At 43.5% G+C, this 18,154-nt stretch overlaps 1 protein-coding gene across 1 annotated transcript; it reads left to right on the top strand.

Annotated features, from left to right (window-relative positions):
- The first annotated feature begins 3,594 nt into the window (after positions 1–3,594).
- LOC115200530 (cytoskeleton-associated protein 2-like) lies at positions 3,595–17,446 on the top strand. Its single transcript, XM_029763659.1, has 2 exons — positions 3,595–3,827; positions 16,604–17,446. The coding sequence occupies exons 1-2, from the start codon at positions 3,595–3,597 to the stop codon at positions 16,938–16,940; spliced, it is 570 nt and encodes a 189-aa protein (XP_029619519.1). The 3' UTR covers positions 16,941–17,446.
- Positions 17,447–18,154: the final 708 nt, after the last annotated feature.

Genomic DNA, 18,154 nt, shown 5'->3' with positions numbered 1-18,154 from the left:
ATGGCCCAGTTGAGACAGAGAGGGGGTTCATAGAGAGACAAAGGAAATTCTTCCAACTCACAGAATTGGGGAACCGAACGACATTTATGTTCTGGAGAAGGTATAAAAGATTGGTGAAGAATCCAGCTACGAACTGGTCCGTTGGGTACAATTTTAGGAAACTCACGAGAGACAATATTGCCATATTACCATACTAAGGTTTATATACTAGCCTCAGCGATGAGACTTACATCTAATGGTTGTATAAAATGTATGAATAAGGATAAAATGTATGAATAAGGATATGAGTATAGACTGGGTTCATGCAGATACAACAATTTACGACGTTTGGAATGAGACGGATGCGAGGTAAAATACACCATTTAAACCAGAAGATAATCGGCCTATACTATAATATAATATAATATATAATGTTATAATATAGGAAAGTTATATTAGGAAAATTATAACTTTGTAATCTGAATATTTTCCTTGGTGCCCCGATCTCCTAGTTAATTACAGTTAAACAATAAATCAGTTTAATCGCGTAATAATAATAACAGGGAGTTATTTTGAGAAACACGTCTTCAGTTAATGGTGCCCAAAGACACGACATATATAATGGTGTTTTGTTATCTTGACCTCAGAACGTTCTCATTAATAAAGCCGAATGAACTTTTTGCAGAAAGCTGAGTCCTTGCCTAATTATTTAACCCATTGCCTTACAAACCTTGGGAATTAGTCAAGGCTTATTGATTGTTGATTATTATCATTAAGATATAAAATTAAATTAGCAATTAGATGTCAGGAATTGTGAAAAACTGAGTTTAAATGTATTTGGCTAAGGTGTATGTAAACTTCTGACTTCAACTGACAATCCAAATCAGGTGAACGGTGTAGGAATTATAGCACTTTTTATGTGGTCACCAAAAGTAATTTAACAATTGGCTGCTCAGCTGTTCCATGGATATTTGTGTTATTCCCTCATTAGTTAATTTACAAGTAATCAGATTAAAGGTCTAGAGTTGTTTTGAAGTGTGGCGTTTGCATTGGGATTCTGTTGCTGTTAACCCTCAATATGAAGGATAAAGAGCTGTACCTGCCAGTGAATCAAGCTGTCATTAGGCTGAAAAATCAAAACATACCCATCAGAGAGATTGCAAAAACATGAGGTGTGTCCAAATCAACTATTTTAAACATTCTTGAAATGAAAGAACTCACTGGTGAGCTCAGGAACACCAAAAGGCCCGAAAGTCAATGGGAAAACAACTGTGGTGGATGACAGAATAATTATTACCCTGGTGAAGAAAAACCCCTTCACAACAGTTGGCCAAATCAACAACTCTCTCCAGGACGTAGGCATATCTGTGTCAAAGTCAACATTCAAGAGAAGACTGCACCAGAGTAAATACAGATGGCTTACTACAAGATGTAAACCATAAACCATTAACACTGTGTTAACAAACCTCCAAACAAGCTTCAATGCCATATAACACTCCTTCCATGGCCTGCAACTGCTTTTAAATGCTAGTAAAACTAAACGCATGCTCTTCAACCGATTGCTGCCCGCACCCGCCGGCCATACTAGCATCACTACTTGGGCGGTTCTGACTTAGAATATGTGGACAACTACAAATATCTAGGTGTCTGGTTAGACTGTAAACTCTCCTTCCAGACTCACATTAAGAATCTCCAATCCAAAATTAAATCTAGAATCGGCTTCCTATTTCGCAACAAAGCCTCCTTCACTCATGCTGCCAAACATACCCTCGTAAAACTGACTATCCTACCGATCCTGGACTTTGGCGTTGTCATTTACAAAATAGCCTCCAACACTCTACTCGGCAAATTGGATGGAGTCTATCACAGCGCCATCTGTTTTGTCACCAAAGCCCCATATACTACCCACCACTGCGACCTGTATGCTCTCGTTGGCTGGCCCTCGCTACATATTAGTTGCCAAACCCACTGGCTCCAGGTCATCTATAAGTCTTTGCTAGGTAAAGCCCGCCTTATCTCAGCTCACTGGTAACCATAGCAACACCCACCCGTAGCACGCGCTCCAGCAGGTATATTTCACTGGTTATCCCCAAAGCCAACACCTACTTTGGCTGCCTTTCCTTCCAGTTCTCTGCTGCCAATGACTGGAAAGAATTGCAAAAATCACTGAAGCTCTCTCTCTAACTTTAACTTTAAGCATCAGCTGTCAGAGCAGCTTATCGATCACTGTACCTGTACACAGCCCATCTGTAAATAGTACACACAACTACCTCATCCCCATATTGCTATTTATTTATTTTTTGCTCTTTTGCACCCCAGTGTCTCTACTTGCACATCATCATCATCACACATCTATCACTCCAGTGTTAATGCTAAATTGTAATTACTTTGAAATACTTATTTCCCTCATTAAAATGCAAATCAATTTATAACATTTTTGACATGCGTTTTTCTGGATATTTTTGTTGTTATTCTGTCTCTCACTGTTCAAATAAACCTACCATTAAAATTACAGACTGATCATTTCTTTGTCAGTGGGCAAACGTACAAAATCAGCAGGGGATCAAATACTTTTTTCCCCCACTGTACCTCCCACAGTGTACCAATGTTCCATCTTAAATGTCTTTACCTGCATCAGTTGGGACAGGTTCTGACTAGGAAGGGAAAGGGGTTACATACAGTAAGTTGCACAACTGAATGCATTCCACCAGAACGCAGTTGAAAGGTGAAACAAATCATTTTTCACAATTTCCTGTGAATTAGTCACCACAAATGTCTTTGCTAGCAAGCGCGACTGTGTCTGCCAAACTGCAAGGTGTGTCCAGCAATGTTAACATTCTGACGTTCTATGATATCTCCACTTTCCAAGTGTATAATATGTTAGGTTCGAAATGAACCGAGTAAAAACTCACAGATGATTATTAAAGTTCAAACCAAGTTTATTCACCCAAAGGGTCAGACAGCTGAACAGACAATGACATGTTCCCACCAGCACAAGTATGTGTGTATATACCCTAATTTAGATGAAGTCTCCTTCCCTCTAAACAACTTCCTGTCTAGCAATAAAGCTGTAAAGTGATGTGGGTAATAAACTTTAATTGACTCCACCTTATACATTCCTCCTACAGATACCCATTAACTTTTGGTGTAGCAAGTATTTCAAATTACAACCCAATAACTGATTGGAGTACTGATTGGGGTGGCAGGTAGCCTAGTGGTTAGAGTGTTGGGTAAGCAACCGAAAGTTTGCTAGATTGAATCCCCTGAGCTGACAAGGTAAAAATCTGTCATTCTGCCTCTAAACAAGGCAGTTAACCCACTGTTCCTAGGCCGTCATTGAAAATAAGAATTTGTTGTTAACTGACTTGCCTAGTTAAATAAAGGTTAAATTAAAAGTGTAATATAACTGAAACCAGACTGGTCCATAGTATAGTTCATATTTCCAGTTAAGAAGTCAGAATCCATCAAATAGAATACAGTATCGGTGGTGGTGTCATGAATGAGTTTACAACACCAGAACATTGTGATATCATGAAGAGATGGGTGGATATATTTGATTTGGGACCAGTAAATGGCGATGCACTTGAATGGACAGTTTACACCTTCTTTTTTTTAATGCCATTTACCAGTGTGTGCTCACACATCTCAGTAGTTGACTATAACATTCTTCTACTTCCAGGTCAGTCTCCCGTAGCATCGGAGCAGGAGCCTGTAAGAGAGCAGGATGACGTTATGGAGCTTCACTCTACACCAGACCCCATGGCCACACCCACAGCCGTCAAAGCCCTGATCCGTGGTGACCGAAGAGGCTCGTCTGTGGTCAAGTACAAGATCACCGCCACTCCAGGGTACTCTATGACCTCTGACCTGACTGCCTATGGCCTCTTCCTCCTGTTTTGATCTTTCTCTGATCCGGTTACCGTCAGCCATTTTAAAGCTACAACCAGATATTTGAAAAACAAAAAGGCAGCCCCGTTACTTGTTTAGATATACAGTCATTTTAACTTAAGCAGAGACTTGTATCTCTAGTCTGGCAGGTCCTTGCCTGCGTTAAACCCTTACTCAAAGTAGAAATTGGCCTACAGTGCATTCGGAAGGTATTCAGACCCCTTCTTCTCTGCAGGTCCTCTCAAGCTCTGTCAGGTTGGATGGGGAGCATCACTGCACAGCTATTTTCAGGTTTCTCCAGAGATGTTTGATCAGGTTCATGTCCGGGCTCTGGCTGGGCCACTCAAGGACATTCAAAGACTTGTCCTGAAGCAGGTTTTCATCAAGGATCTCTCTGTACTTTCCTCTGTTCCTCTTTCCCTCAAGTCTGACTAGTCTCCCAGTGCTTGCCGCTGAAAAACATCCCCTCAGCATGATGCTGCCACCACCAGTGAGGTGACCAAGAACCCGATGGTCACTCTGACAGAGCTCCAGAGTTCCTCTGTGGAGATGGGAAAACCTTCCAGAAGGACAACCATCTCTTCAGCACTCCACCAATCAGGCCTTTATGGTAGAGTGGCCAGACAGAAGCCACTCCTCAGTAAAAGGCACGACAGCCCACTTGGAGTTTGCCAAAAGTCAGCTAAAGGACTCTCCGACCATGATGAAACCAAGATTGAACTCTTTGGCCGGAATGTCAAGCGTCATGTCTGGAGGAAACCTGGCACATCCCTACGGTGAAGCATGGTGGTGGCAGCATTGCTGAGGGGATGTTTTTCGGCCCTTCTTCCCCAATTGCTCAGTTTGGCCGGGCGACCAGCTCTAGGAAGAGTCTTGGTAGTTCCAAACTTCTTCCATTTAAGAATGATCAAGGCCACTGTGTTCTTGGGGACCTTCAATGCTGCAGAACATAATTTTTTTTGTACACTTCCCCAGATCTGTGCCTTGACACAATCCTGTCTCGGAGATCTACAGACAATTCTTTCGACCTCATGCCTTGGTTTTTGCTCTGACATGCACTGTCGACTGTGGGACCTTATATTGACAGCTGTGTGCCTTTCCAAATCATGTCCAATCAATTGAATTGACCACAGGTGGACACCAATCAAGTTGTAGGAACATCCTCAAGGATGATCAATAGAAACAGGATGAACCTGAGCTCAGTTTTGAGTAACAATGTGGAAAAAGTGGTCTGAATACTTTCCGAATGCACCGTAGGTATTCCTCTTATCTAGTTGTGTAAGGGCAGTGTGGAGTGAAATTCAGATTATACCATCAATGGATCTGTTGGGGCAAGTATGCATATTGGAGTGGGTGAGGCATGATGGAGTTGTTTGCCATAGCCAGCCTCGCAAAGCACTTCATGATTATCAATGTGAGTGATGGGTCTAACTGGTTTCTCCATGTGGGCGGACCCCATTTAGTCATCTGGTTTGATTGTTTGGTCGATAGGCTCTTGGTCGACCAAGGTTTCTTTAGTCGAGCAGTCGATATTATTATATTTTTTTTTTCCCCCATTGTGCACAAGACACCTGTCTGAGTCGCGCCTGTCTCTGGACTATTCCATTGGAGGCCACGGGGATGGCACAGTCATCACTCTTTGTCGTGATACTGAAACTGTGTTTGGTTATGTAAAAATAATGGTGAAACACTCAAATCTAATATTATTTTATAATAAATACACTTTCTCCCATGTTGTATTGGTCGCTGTCCACGGTTCAGAAACATAATCTTCAGTGTACCGTTGCTATGTGCATAATAGTAAAATTAACCAGCATATTGGGATTGAGAACGATGTGGCGGAGGAAACAGCCTTTGCTTTAAAATACCTATTCGGACTGGATTCGTTTTTCTGGGGGTGGTCTGGGGATTTTAATTATGTGCACAAACACCACATCTGTAGTTTTAGTCCCGTCCGAATCTGCCATGTCAGTAATTCGTACAGGGCAGGAGACTAACAATTCCAGCCAGAATAACCTGCTTTTTTTGGGAGAACTCTAAAAGGTCCTCTCGACATCCTTGTGTTTTGAGAGAAATGTCTGAGTTTGACAGGTGTTGCTCACGGTTTGAGCAAGAGAACTATAACTGATTCCATAAATTGAACAAAGTGTTACCCATAGCCTATTCTGTAACCCTTGTTGTTAATAGATCGCAAAGCAGCATACAACTGACCTAAACGTTTGGAAATGATAAATTCACTTTCTCATCCATAGCCTTAAAACGCATCTCAAGTGTACTGTTTAGCTCACATCTGAAGGCTATGGGACATTTTTTACTTCTACTGCAGAGCACAAAAATATGCTAATGATTATGATCACACTTCCACAATTGAAATTCAGACATTTATTACCCAGACATTCTGGGTAATAATTACATAACCAACGTTCTCCAGTAATACTAGTCCCGTGCGAATATGGCTTAGCCTTATTGTCTGAGAAAATTGAGGAGTCGGCAAACCAACTTAATTAGGTCTATAATCAATAACCTAACTGTTAAATGTGCCTGGCTTTTACAAAAAGTCTATATATAGTACCAGTCAAAAGTTAGGACACACCTACTCATTCCAGGGTTTTTCTTAATTTTTTACTATTTTCTACATTGTATAATAAGACATCAAAACTATGAAATAACACATATGGATTCATGTAGTAACCAAAAAAATGTTAAACAAATCAAAATATATTTGAGATTCTTCAAAGTAGCCACACTTTGCCTTTGACAGCTTTGCACATTAACAGGTGTGCCTTGTTAATTTGTGGAATTTCTTTCCTTCTTAATGCGTTTAAGCCAATCAGTTGTGTTGTGACAAGGTAGGGGTGGTATACAGAAGATAGCCCTATTTGGTAAAGACAAAGTCCATATTATGGCAAGAACAGCTCAAATAGGCATAGAGAAACAACAGTCATTACTTTAAGACATGGAGGTCAGTCAATCTGGAAAATTTCAAAAACTTTGAAAGTTTCAAGTGCTGTCGCAAAAACCATCAAGCGCTATGATGAAACTGGTTCTCCTGAGGACCGCCACAGGAAAGGAAGACCCAGAGTTACCTCTGCTGCAGAGGATAAGTTCATTAGCGGTAACAGCCTGAAGAAAATGCAGCCCAAGTAAATGCTTCAGAGTTCAAGTTACAGACACATCTCAACATCAACTGTTCAGAGGAGACTGCGTGAATCAGGCCTTCGTGGTCAAATTGCTGTAAAGAAACCACTACTAAAGGACAGCAATAAGAAAATACTTACATGGGCCAAGAAACACGAGCAATGGACATTAGACCGGGGGAAATCTGTCCTTTGGTCTGATGAGTGAAAATGTGCGATTTTTGGTTCCAACTGCCATGTCTTTGTGAGACGCAGAGTAGGTGAACGGATGATCTCCGCATGTGTGGTTCCCACTGTTAAGCATGAAGGAGGTGGTGTGGGGTGGTTTGCTGGTGACACTGTCAGGGATTTATTTAAAATTCAAGGCACACTTAACCAGCATGGCTACCACAGCATTCTGCAGCGATACGCCATCCCATCTGGTTTGCGCTTTGTGGGACTATCATTTGTTTTTCAGCTGGACAATGACCCAAAACACACCTCCAGTGCTGCAACAGATGGCCTGGCTTCCACAATCACCCAACCTCTACCCAATTGAGATGATTTGGGATGAGTTGGCCAACAAAGTGAAGGAAAAGCAGCCAACAAATGTTCAGCATATATGGGAACTTCTTCAAGACTGTTGGAAAAGCATTCCAGGTGAAGCTGGTTGAGGGAATGCCAAGAGTGTGCAAAGCTGTCATGGCAAAGGATGGCTACTTTGAAGAATCTCAAATATATTTTGTTTTGTTTAACACGTTTTTGGTTACTACATGATTCCATATGTGTTATAAACATTGTTTTGTTGTCTTCACTATTATTCTACAATGTAGAAAATAGTAAAAATAAAGAAAAACCCTTGAATGAGTAGGATTGTGTCCCAACTTTTGACTGGTACTGTATATCTACAGAAATAAGACAATCTTGCTTCTGTCGCTTGTTTGGGTGTTTTGCAACAGCAAAATGTCAGATAAAGAAATGTTCGCAGATTTGGCTGTTTTTAATCATGGTTGTGCTTTACCATTGTTTCCCCCACTAGAACGGCCTGGTATTAGTTTATAATTGATTTAGTGTTTACGCTGTTCCAAACGGGCTGAAAAATAAGATTGTAATCTAACAGCACCTGTTTGTCACACATTACGTATGCAGCTCTAGCTCTCATACCCTTTTTTTTCTTGTTCTCTTATTATTATGATTATTAATAAGTAATGTCGTTATCATTAGTAGGCTTTGTATAGCAGCCTTGTATAACCACCATCGAGCTGTAGGCCTAAGAACACGTCCTGTTAAGTCTTCATACTGTAACTTAATTAGGCCTATATTTCTATATAATCTCAGCAAAAAAAGAAACGTCCTCTCACTGTCAACTGCGTTTATTTTCAGGAAACTTAACGTGTGTAAATATTTGTATGAACATAACAAGATTCAACAACTGAGGCATAAACTGAACAAGTTCCACTGACACGTGACTAACAGAAATTGAATAATGTGTCCCTGAACAAAGGGAGGGTCAAAATCAAAAGTAAGTCAGTATCTGGTGTGGCCACCAACAGCTGTAAGTACTGCATTGCATCTCCTCATGGACTGCACCAGATTTGCCTTTTCTTGCTGTGAGATGTTAACCCACTTTTCCACCAAGGCATCTGCAAGTTCCCGGACATTTCTGGGGGGGAATGGACCGAGCCCTCACCCTCCTATCCAACAGGTCCCAGATGTGCTCAATGGGATTGAGATCCAGGCTCTTCGCTGGCCATGGCAGAACACTGACATTCCTGTCTTGCAGGAAATCACGCACAGAACGAGCAGTATGTCTGGTGGCATTGTCATGCTGGAGGGTCATGTCAGGATGAGCCTGCAGGAAGGGTACCACATGAGGGAGGAGGATGTCTTCCCTGTACCGAACAGCATTGAGATTGCCTGCAATGACAACAAGCTCAGTCCGATGATGCTGTGACACACCGCCCCAGACCATGACGGACCCTCCACCTCCAAATCGATCCCGCTCCAGAGTACAGGCCTCGGTGTAATGCTCATTCCTAAGACGATAAATGCGAATTCGAGCATCACCCCTGGTGAGACAGACCCGCGGCCCGTCAGTGAATTATACTTTTTGCCAGTCCTGTCTGGTCCAGCGACAGTGAGTTTGTGCCCATAGGCGACTTTGTTGCTGGTGAGAACCTGCCTTACAACAGATCTACAAGCCCTCAGTCCAGCTTCTCTCAGCCTATTGTGGACAGTCTGAGCACTGATGGAGGGATTGTGCGTTCCTGGTGTAACTCAGGCAGTTGTTGTTGCCATCCTGTACCTGTCCCGCAGGTGTGATGTTCGGATCCTGTGCAGGTGTTGTTACACGTGGTCTGCCACTGTGAGGACGATCAGCTGTCCGTGTCTGTCTCCCTGTAGCACTGTCTTAGGCGTCTCACAGTACAGACATCGCAATTTATTGCCCTGGCCACATCTGCAGTCCTCATGCCTCCTTGCAGCATGCCTAAAGCACGTTCACGCAGATGAGCAGGAACCCTGGGCATCTTTATTTTTGTGTTTTTCAGAGTCAGTAGAAAGGCCTCTTTAGTGTCCTATGTTTTCATAACTGTGACCTTAATTGCCTACCGTCTGTAAGCTGTTAGTTTCTTCACGACCGTTCCACAGGTGCATGTTCATTAATTGTTTGTTTCATTGAACAAGCATGGGAAACAGTGTTTAAACCCTTTACAATGAAGATCTGTGACGCTATTTGGATTTTTACGAATTATCTTGGAAAGACAGGTTCCTGAGGTGTGTGTGTGTGTACGTACACACACACACACAGTTGAAGTCGGAAGTTTGCATACACCTTAGCAAAAATACATTAACTCAGTTTTTCACAATTCCTGACATTTAATCCTAGTAAAATGCCCCGTTTTAGGTCAGTTAGGACCACAACTTTATTTTCAGAATGTGAAATCTCAGAATAATAGTAGGGAAAATTATTTCAGCTTTGAAGTCTTTCGTCACATTACCAGTGGGTCAGAAGTTTACATGCTACCAAATACTAATTGAGTGTATTGCCTTTTAAATTGTTTAACTTGGGTCAAACGTTTCAGGTAGCATTCCACAAGCTTCCCACAATAAGTTGGGTGAATTTTGGCCCATTCCGTCTGACAGCGCTGGTGTAACTGAGTCAGGTTTGTAGGCCTCCTTGCTCGCATATGCATTTTCAGTTCTGCCCACAAATTTTCTATGGGATTGATGTCAGGGCTTTGTGATGGCCACTGCAATACCTTGACTTTGTTGTCCTTAAGCCATTTTGCCACATCTTTGGAAGTATGCTTGGGGTCATTGTCCATTTGGAAGACCCGTTTGCGAACAAGCTTTAACTTCCTGACTGATGTCTTGAGATGTTGCTTCAATATATCCACATAATTTTCCTACCTCATGATGCCATCTATTTTGTGAAGTGCACCAGTCCATCCTGCAGCAAAGCACCCCCACAACATGATGCTGCCACCCCCGTGCTTCACGGTTGGGATGATGTTCTTCGGCTTGCAAGCGACCCCCTTTTTCCTCCAAACATAACGATGGTCATTATGGCCAAACAGTTCTGTTTTTGTTTCATCAGACCAGAGGACATTTCTCCAAAAAGTACAATCTTTGTGCCCATGTGCAGTTGCAAACCGTAGTCTGGCTTTTTTTATGTTGGTTTTGGAGCAGTGGCTTCTTCCTTGCTGAGCGGCCTTTCAGGTTATGTCAATATAGGACTCGTTTTACTGTGGAGATGTGTACCCGTTTCCTCCAGCAATTTCACAAGATCCTTTGCTGCTGTTCTGGGATTGATTTGCACTTTTCGCACCAAAGTACGTTCATCTATAAGAGACAATGCGTCTGCTTCATTTACATTTACGTCATTTAGCAGAGGCTCTTATCCAGAGAGACTTACAAATTGGTGCATTCACCTTATGATATCCAGTGGAACAACCACTATACAATAGTACATCTATCTTTTTGGGGGGGTAGGGGGGGTTAGAAGGATTACTTTATCCTATCCCAGGTATTCCTTAAAGAGGTGGGGTTTCAGATGTCTCCGGAAGGTGGTGATTGACTTCGCTGTCCTGGCATCGTGAGGGAGCTTGTTCCACCATTGGGGTGCCAGAGCAGCGAACAGTTTTGACTGGGCTGAGCGGGAGCTGTGCTTCCACAGAGGTAGGGTTGCGAGCAGGCCAGTGGTGGATGAACGCAGTGCCCTTGTTTGGGTGTAGGGACTGATCAGAGCCTGAAGGTACGGAGGTGCCGTTCCCCTCACAGCTCCTTAGGCAAGCACCATGGTCTTGTAGCAGATGCAAGCTTCAACTGGAAGCCAGTGGAGTGTGCGGAGGAGCGGGGTGACATGAGAGAACTTGGGAAGGTTGAACACCAGACGCGCTGCGGCGTTCTGGATGAGTTGTAGGGGTTTAATGGCACATGCAGGGAGCCCCGCCAACAGCGAGTTGCAGTAATCCAGACGGGAGATGACAAGTGCCTGCATTAGGACCTGCGCCGTTTCCTGTGTAAGGCAGGGTCGTACTCTGCGAATGTTGTAGAGCGTGAACCTACAGGATCGGGTCACCGCCTTGTTGTTAGCGGAGAACGACAGGGTGTTATCCAGGGTCACGCCAAGGCTCTTAGCACTCTGGGAGGAGGACACAATGGAGTTGTCAACCGTGATGGCGAGATCATGGAACGGGCAGTCCTTCCCCGGGAGGAAGAGCAGCTTCGTCTTGCCGAGTTTCAGCTTGAGGTGGTGATCCGTCATCCACACTGATATGTCTGCCAGACATGCAGAGATGCGATTCGCCACCTGGTTATCAGAAGGGGGGAAAGGAGAAGATGAATTGTGTGTCGTCTGCGTAGCAATGATAGGAGAGACCATGTGAGGATATGACAGAGCCAAGTGACTTGGTGTATAGCGAGAATAGGAGAGGGCCTAGAACTGAGCCCTGGGGGACACCAGTGGTGAGAGCACGTGGTGCGGAGACTGATTCTCGCCACGCCACCTGGTAGGAGCGACCTGTCAGGTAGGACGCAATCCAAGAGTTAGCCGCGCCGGAGATGCCCAACTCGGAGAGGGTGGAGAGGAGGATCTGATGGTTCACAGTATCAAAGGCAGAGGATAGGTCTAGAAGGATGAGAGCAGAGGAGAGAGAGTTAGCTTTAGCAGTGCGGAGAGCCTCCGTGACACAGAGAAGAGCAGTCTCAGTTGAATGACCAGTCTTGAAACCTGACTGATTTGGATCAAGAAGGTTATTCTGAGAGAGATGGCAAGAGAGCTGGCCAAGGACGGCACGCTCAAGAGTTTTGGAGAGAAAAGAAAGAAGGGATACTGGTCTGTAGTTGTTGACATCGGAGGGATTGAGTGTAGGTTTTTTGAGAAGGGGTGCAACTCTCGCTCTCTTGACGACGGAAGGGACGTAGCCAGCGTTCAAGGATGAGTTGATGAGCGAGGTGAGAAGGTCTCCGGAAATGGTCTGGAGAAGAGAGGAGGGGATAGGGTCAAGCGGGCAGGTTGTTGGGCGGCCGGCCGTCACAAGTCGCAAGATTTCATCTGGAGAGAGAGGTCAAAGCATAGGGTAGGGCAATGTGAGCAGGACCAGCGGTGTCGTTTGACTTAACAAACGAGGATCGGATATCGTCAACCTTCTTTTCAAAATGGTTGACAAAGTCATCTGCAGAGAGGGAGGGGGGGGGGATTCAGGAGGGAGGAGAAGGTGGCAAAGAGCTTCCTAGGGTTAGAGGCAGATGCTTGGAATTTAGTGGTAGAAAGTGGCTTTAGCAGCAGAAACAGAGGAAGAAAATGTGGAGAGGAGGGAGTGAAAAGATGCCTGGTCCGCAGGGAGGCTAGTTTTCCTCCCTTTCCTTCATGAGCTGTATGGCGGCTGCGTGGTCCCATGGTGTTTATACTTACGTACTATTGTTTGTACAGATGAACGTGGTACCTTCAGGCATTTGGGAATTGCTCCCAAGGACGAACCAGACTTGTGGAGGTCTATCATTTTTTTTTCTGAGGTCTTGGCTCATTTATTTTTATTTTCCCATTATGTCAAGCAATGAGGAATTGAGTTTGAAAGTAGGCCTTGAAATACATCCACAGGTACACCTCCATTTGACTCAAATGATGTCAATTAGCCTAACAGAAGCTTCTAAAGTCATGAGATAATTTTCTGGAATTTTCCAAGCTGTTTAAAGGCACGGTCAACTTAGTGTATGTAAACTTCTGACCCACTGGAATTGTGATACAGTGAATTATAAGTGAAATAATCTGTCTGTAAACAATTGTTGGAAAAATGACTTGTGTCATGCACCAAGTAGATGTCCTAACCAACTTGCAAAAACTACAGTTTGTTAACAAGAAATTTGTGGAGTGGTTGAACAAATTAGTTTTAATCATTCCAACCTAAGTGTATGTAAACTTCCGACTTCAAGTTCAGAACCAATACTGCGCTGTGGCGATGTCATGTATATGTTACTGTGTTCAAATTTAGGTGCTTATCAGTGTCCAAATGTTTCAACTCTTATATGGGTACAAGTGTAAAGAGCTTCCCCACTGAATAGGGCTTCATTTTACCACATCTTTGTACCCAGACACCAACACTGCCATTGGCCACAGGTAGTCAGGTTGGGCATGTCCTGTATTCCCATCAATTTTTATTTAACCTTTATTGAACTTGGCAAGTCAGTTAAGAAGAAATTCTTATTTACAGTGACAGCCTAGGAACAGCGGGTTAAATGCCTTGTTTAGGGGCAGAATGACAGATTTTTACCTCAGCTCAGGGATTCGATCTAGCAACCTTTCGGTTACTGGCCCAACGCTCTAACCACTAGGCTACCTGCCGCCCCGCTAAGCTACCTGCCGCCCCAATCACCTTGTCTATGTTCCGATTGGCACCCTATTCCCTATATTTGGGCTGTCCCCGACTAACAAACATCTTGGTTGGCCGAAAGTAGTCTGTTCTTTCGACCAAATCGATTAGTCTAAATTTTAAATGCGTTTTTTCCATAAACACACCCTATGTGTTTTAATAAGACAAATGGCTCAAGAGGGCGCCAGATATCTAGAAAAATTCAAACGTAACCTGTCTCAACTATTCTCCTCCTGCTGCCCATTTCTTGGGTCTGGCCTGAAGCTTGGCTAGTGAACATGCAACATTGTATAACATTTTCTGGACCCTCAGTTTCCTGCGGCAGTGAGCTCGGGGCAGACACAGCTGTTGGCTATATGTGCAAGGATGAGAAGCAGTGGTGGACTTGGGCAGGAGCTCACCAGAGCTGAGTACCTGCACCTCAAATGTTCTACTGCTTGACCTCCTGTTCCTCTTTATAAAATATTAGCTCAAAAGTATTGTGGAGCTCCTGCACCTGAATATAAACAGTACAAGCACCCAAAATCCGTACCGGAACCTATTTCAGTCCAAGTCCAGCACCGATAACAAGTAATTAAGTCGGCCTATTTAATTTATGTTTCCACTGGATCAGAGCATTACATTTTTCCCTTTCAAGCTGAGTGGTTTTGAAAGGGAGAGAGCTGGAAAGATTTTTCAAATACATTTAGGAACTTTTGTAATTCTTAGTGGATGTAAAAACAGACTTGGTTTGCTTGCTGTTTGAGGTGGTGAAAACATTACTTCGAGATCTCCATAGGTCATTAGTGGTGGTGCGTTAAGCCAATCAGAAATATCAGATCCTCAAATGGGCATATTTTATATGCCTACGTTTGCCCACAGGCCAGGTAGCCTATAGGCCCACTTCTATGTGTGCGCGTCCTTTCTCAATATTGACAGGTGCCCCCCCAAACCAAGGACATTGACTAAATTGACAAAAACTGGTAAATGGAATGAAATAAACCTAAACTTGTTAATCACAAGTGTAGCATAGGTTGTGCACTCTGACAATGATAGCGGGAAGACTGGAAAAATAATAATATTGATTGCATTAACAGAAATTACCATAACCAAAGTAACAAACATTGTAGATTTAGATATTATAGGAATTAACATAAATGTACTACTGGGGATGTATGTAATGGGAAATTGATATACACTAACAATCAAACACAAACAATTCACACAATAAAGTTCTAAAACAATGAATGTGCACATATTGTCAGGAGAGGCATTCTGGAGAGGCAAGTGCATTGTGCATCTGGGTGCATTGTGAATCTGACATCTGCTTTGGCCATGCAGCATTTACAGTGATGCAGCATTTACAGTGATACGGCCTCAGCAGAAGTCAGGGCTATCATACTCGCTGAGCAGTGCAGAGCTGTCGTCAAGGAAGAGTGTGTTTTCTACAGGATGTACCGCCCCCACCTACCGTCAACCAATCATGTCAATGCGGAGATATACAGAGCCCTCTGCATTGTCCCCTCTCCCATATGGAGCCTCCGACCACATTTTAGTCTAGGCCTCCACAATGGATTAGTTCACTGAGATGGGTGCAAATGTATAGAGATATATTTGTTACTGCTAGACTAAAACAATCTTGGTCGACCAACAGCGTAACGACCAAACAATTGACCAGTTGACTAATTGGGGTCAGTCCTACCCTAGATAGTGCACAACCATTGACAAGAGCTGCCATTTCAATCCTATCACTATGTGTGCTGTATTTAACGTGTGTTTTGGGATTCAAACCCCCCATCACCGTGTGTACTTTATTTAACATGTGTTCTGGGATTCAAACCCATCACCGTGTGTAGTGCATTTAACGTGTGTTCTGGGATTCAAACCCATCACTATGTGTACTGTATTTAACGTGTGTTTTGGGATTCAAACCCATCACCGTGTGTACTGTATTTAACGTGTGTTTTGGGATTCAAACCCATCACCGTGTGTACTGTATTTAACGTGTGTTTTGGGATTCAAACCCCCCATCACCTTGTGTACTGTATTTAACGTGTGTTTTGGGATTCAAACCCCCCATCACCGTGTGTACTGTATTTAACGTGTGTTTTGGGATTCAAACCCCCCATCACCGTGTGTACTGTATTTAACGTGTGTTTTGGGATTCAAACCCATCACCGTGTGTACTGTATTTAACGTGTGTTTTGGGATTCAAACCCCCCATCACCGTGTGTACTGTATTTAACGTGTGTTTTGGGATTCAAACCCCCCATCACCGTGTGTACTGTATTTAACGTGTGTTTTGGGATTCAAACCCCCCATCACCGTGTGTACTGTATTTAACGTGTGTTTTGGGATTCAAACCCCCCATCACCGTGTGTACTGTATTTAACGTGTGTTTTGGGATTCAAACCCCCCATCACCTTGTGTACTGTATTTAACGTGTGTTCTGGGATTCAAACCCATCACTATGTGTACTGTATTTAACGTGTGTTTTGGGATTCAAACCCCCCCATCACTATGTGTACTGTATTTAACGTGTGTTTTGGGATTCAAACCCATCACCGTGTGTACTGTATTTAACGTGTGTTTTGGGATTCAAACCCCCCCATCACCTTGTGTACTGTATTTAACGTGTGTTTTGGGATTCAAACCCCCCCCATCACATTGTGTACTGTATTTAACGTGTGCCCTGAGCTTGTAACCCATCACCATGTGTATGTACTGTTCATACTGTAACCTGTTCTCTCTGATCTCTCCCACCCACAGTGGTTTCAGGAGCCAGAAGAGGGAGGCGGCTGTGGCCCGCGTGTTGGACGGACAGGAGCTGAGATTCTTCACCCCCGTCAGGCGCTCAGTGAGGATCGAGAGGTCCGCTCTCTGCTACCCCGTCTCCCTGCAGGAGCACGACCTATGTGTGGCCTCCTTCAATGACCTGATGGCCCAGCAGGATGAGAGAGAGGGGGAAGGAGAGAGGGAGGGAGACGGAGAGGGGGGAGGCAGCGCCGGGCCCGTCCCAAACGGTCATCTGTACGTGTACAGAGAGAACGGGGCGCTGAGAGACAAGGTCAACATCCAGCTGGTCTACGCTGAGGAAGAAGACTAACAGGCTGTGTCCTAGTAGTGTAAAGTGGCTTCCTCTCCTGCTTTACCCTGATCTACTAGTACATGAATGGGGAGGTGCTGGATATGATGTCCACTCACCATCTGGGAATGTAGCTTTCACCTGTCCAGTTGTATGTCCTTCAGTGCATGGCCACATTCCTTAGTGGCGAGCTGTAGTAAAACAAACAGTTCTGAAAGACACCTGGGGGAGGAGTTTGTTAATCTACATTTTTCTGTACAGAATTCTGCAGGAAGAGCCTGTCTCTCCATCTGTCTGTGTTAACAGGGGACAATGTCTGTCTGGAGGGCATGCACAGATGGGTTTCCAACTCGACAGTTACTCATTTGTATGTCAAACCAAAAGCATCCATTGACTTTTTAGATGGACTTTTGTTTTTTAATGCAAACTGTGGTAAGGTTTTTTAGTTTTTTTTAAAGATTGTACATACATTTGAAGTTGGAAGTTTACATACACTTAGGTTGGAGTCATTAAAACTTGTTTTTCAACCACCACAATTTTCTTGTTAACAAACTATAGCTTTGGCAAGTCGGTTACGACATCTACTTTGTGCATGACACAAGTAATTTTTCCAACAATTGTTTACAGACAGATTATTTCACTTATTATTCACTGTATCACAATTCCAGTGGGTCAGAAGTTTACATACACTAAGTTGACTGTGCCTTTAAACAGCTTGGAAAATTTCAGAAAATTATGTCATGGCTTTAGAAGCTTCTGTTAGGCTAATTGACATCATTTGAGTCAAATGGAGGTGTACCTGTGGATGTATTTTAAGGCCTACCTGCAAACTCAATTCCTCATTGCTTGACATCATGGGAAAATCAAAAGAAATCAGCCAAGACCTCAGAAAAAAATATGGTAGACCTCCACAAGTCTGGTTCGTCCTTGGGAGCAATTTCCAAATTCTTGAAGGTACCATATTCGTCTGTACAAACAATAGTACGCAAGTATAAACACCATGGGACCACGTAGCCGTCATACCGCTCAGGAAGGAGACGCATTCTGTCTCCTAGAGATGAATGTGCTTTGGTGCAAATCAATCCCAGAACAACAGCAAAGGACCTTGTGAAGATGCTGGAGGAAACAGGTGCAAAAGTATCTATATCCACAGTTAAACGAGTCCTATATTGACATAACCTGAAAGGCCGCTCAGTAAGGAAGAAGCCACTGCTCCAAAACCACCTTAAAAAGCC

Source organism: Salmo trutta, chromosome 9 (assembly GCF_901001165.1).
Source record: "Salmo trutta chromosome 9, fSalTru1.1, whole genome shotgun sequence".
Taxonomy (NCBI): Eukaryota; Metazoa; Chordata; class Actinopteri; order Salmoniformes; family Salmonidae; genus Salmo; species Salmo trutta.
Note: the sequence above shows the minus strand (reverse complement) of the source record. Positions and strands in the feature narration are given on the sequence as shown.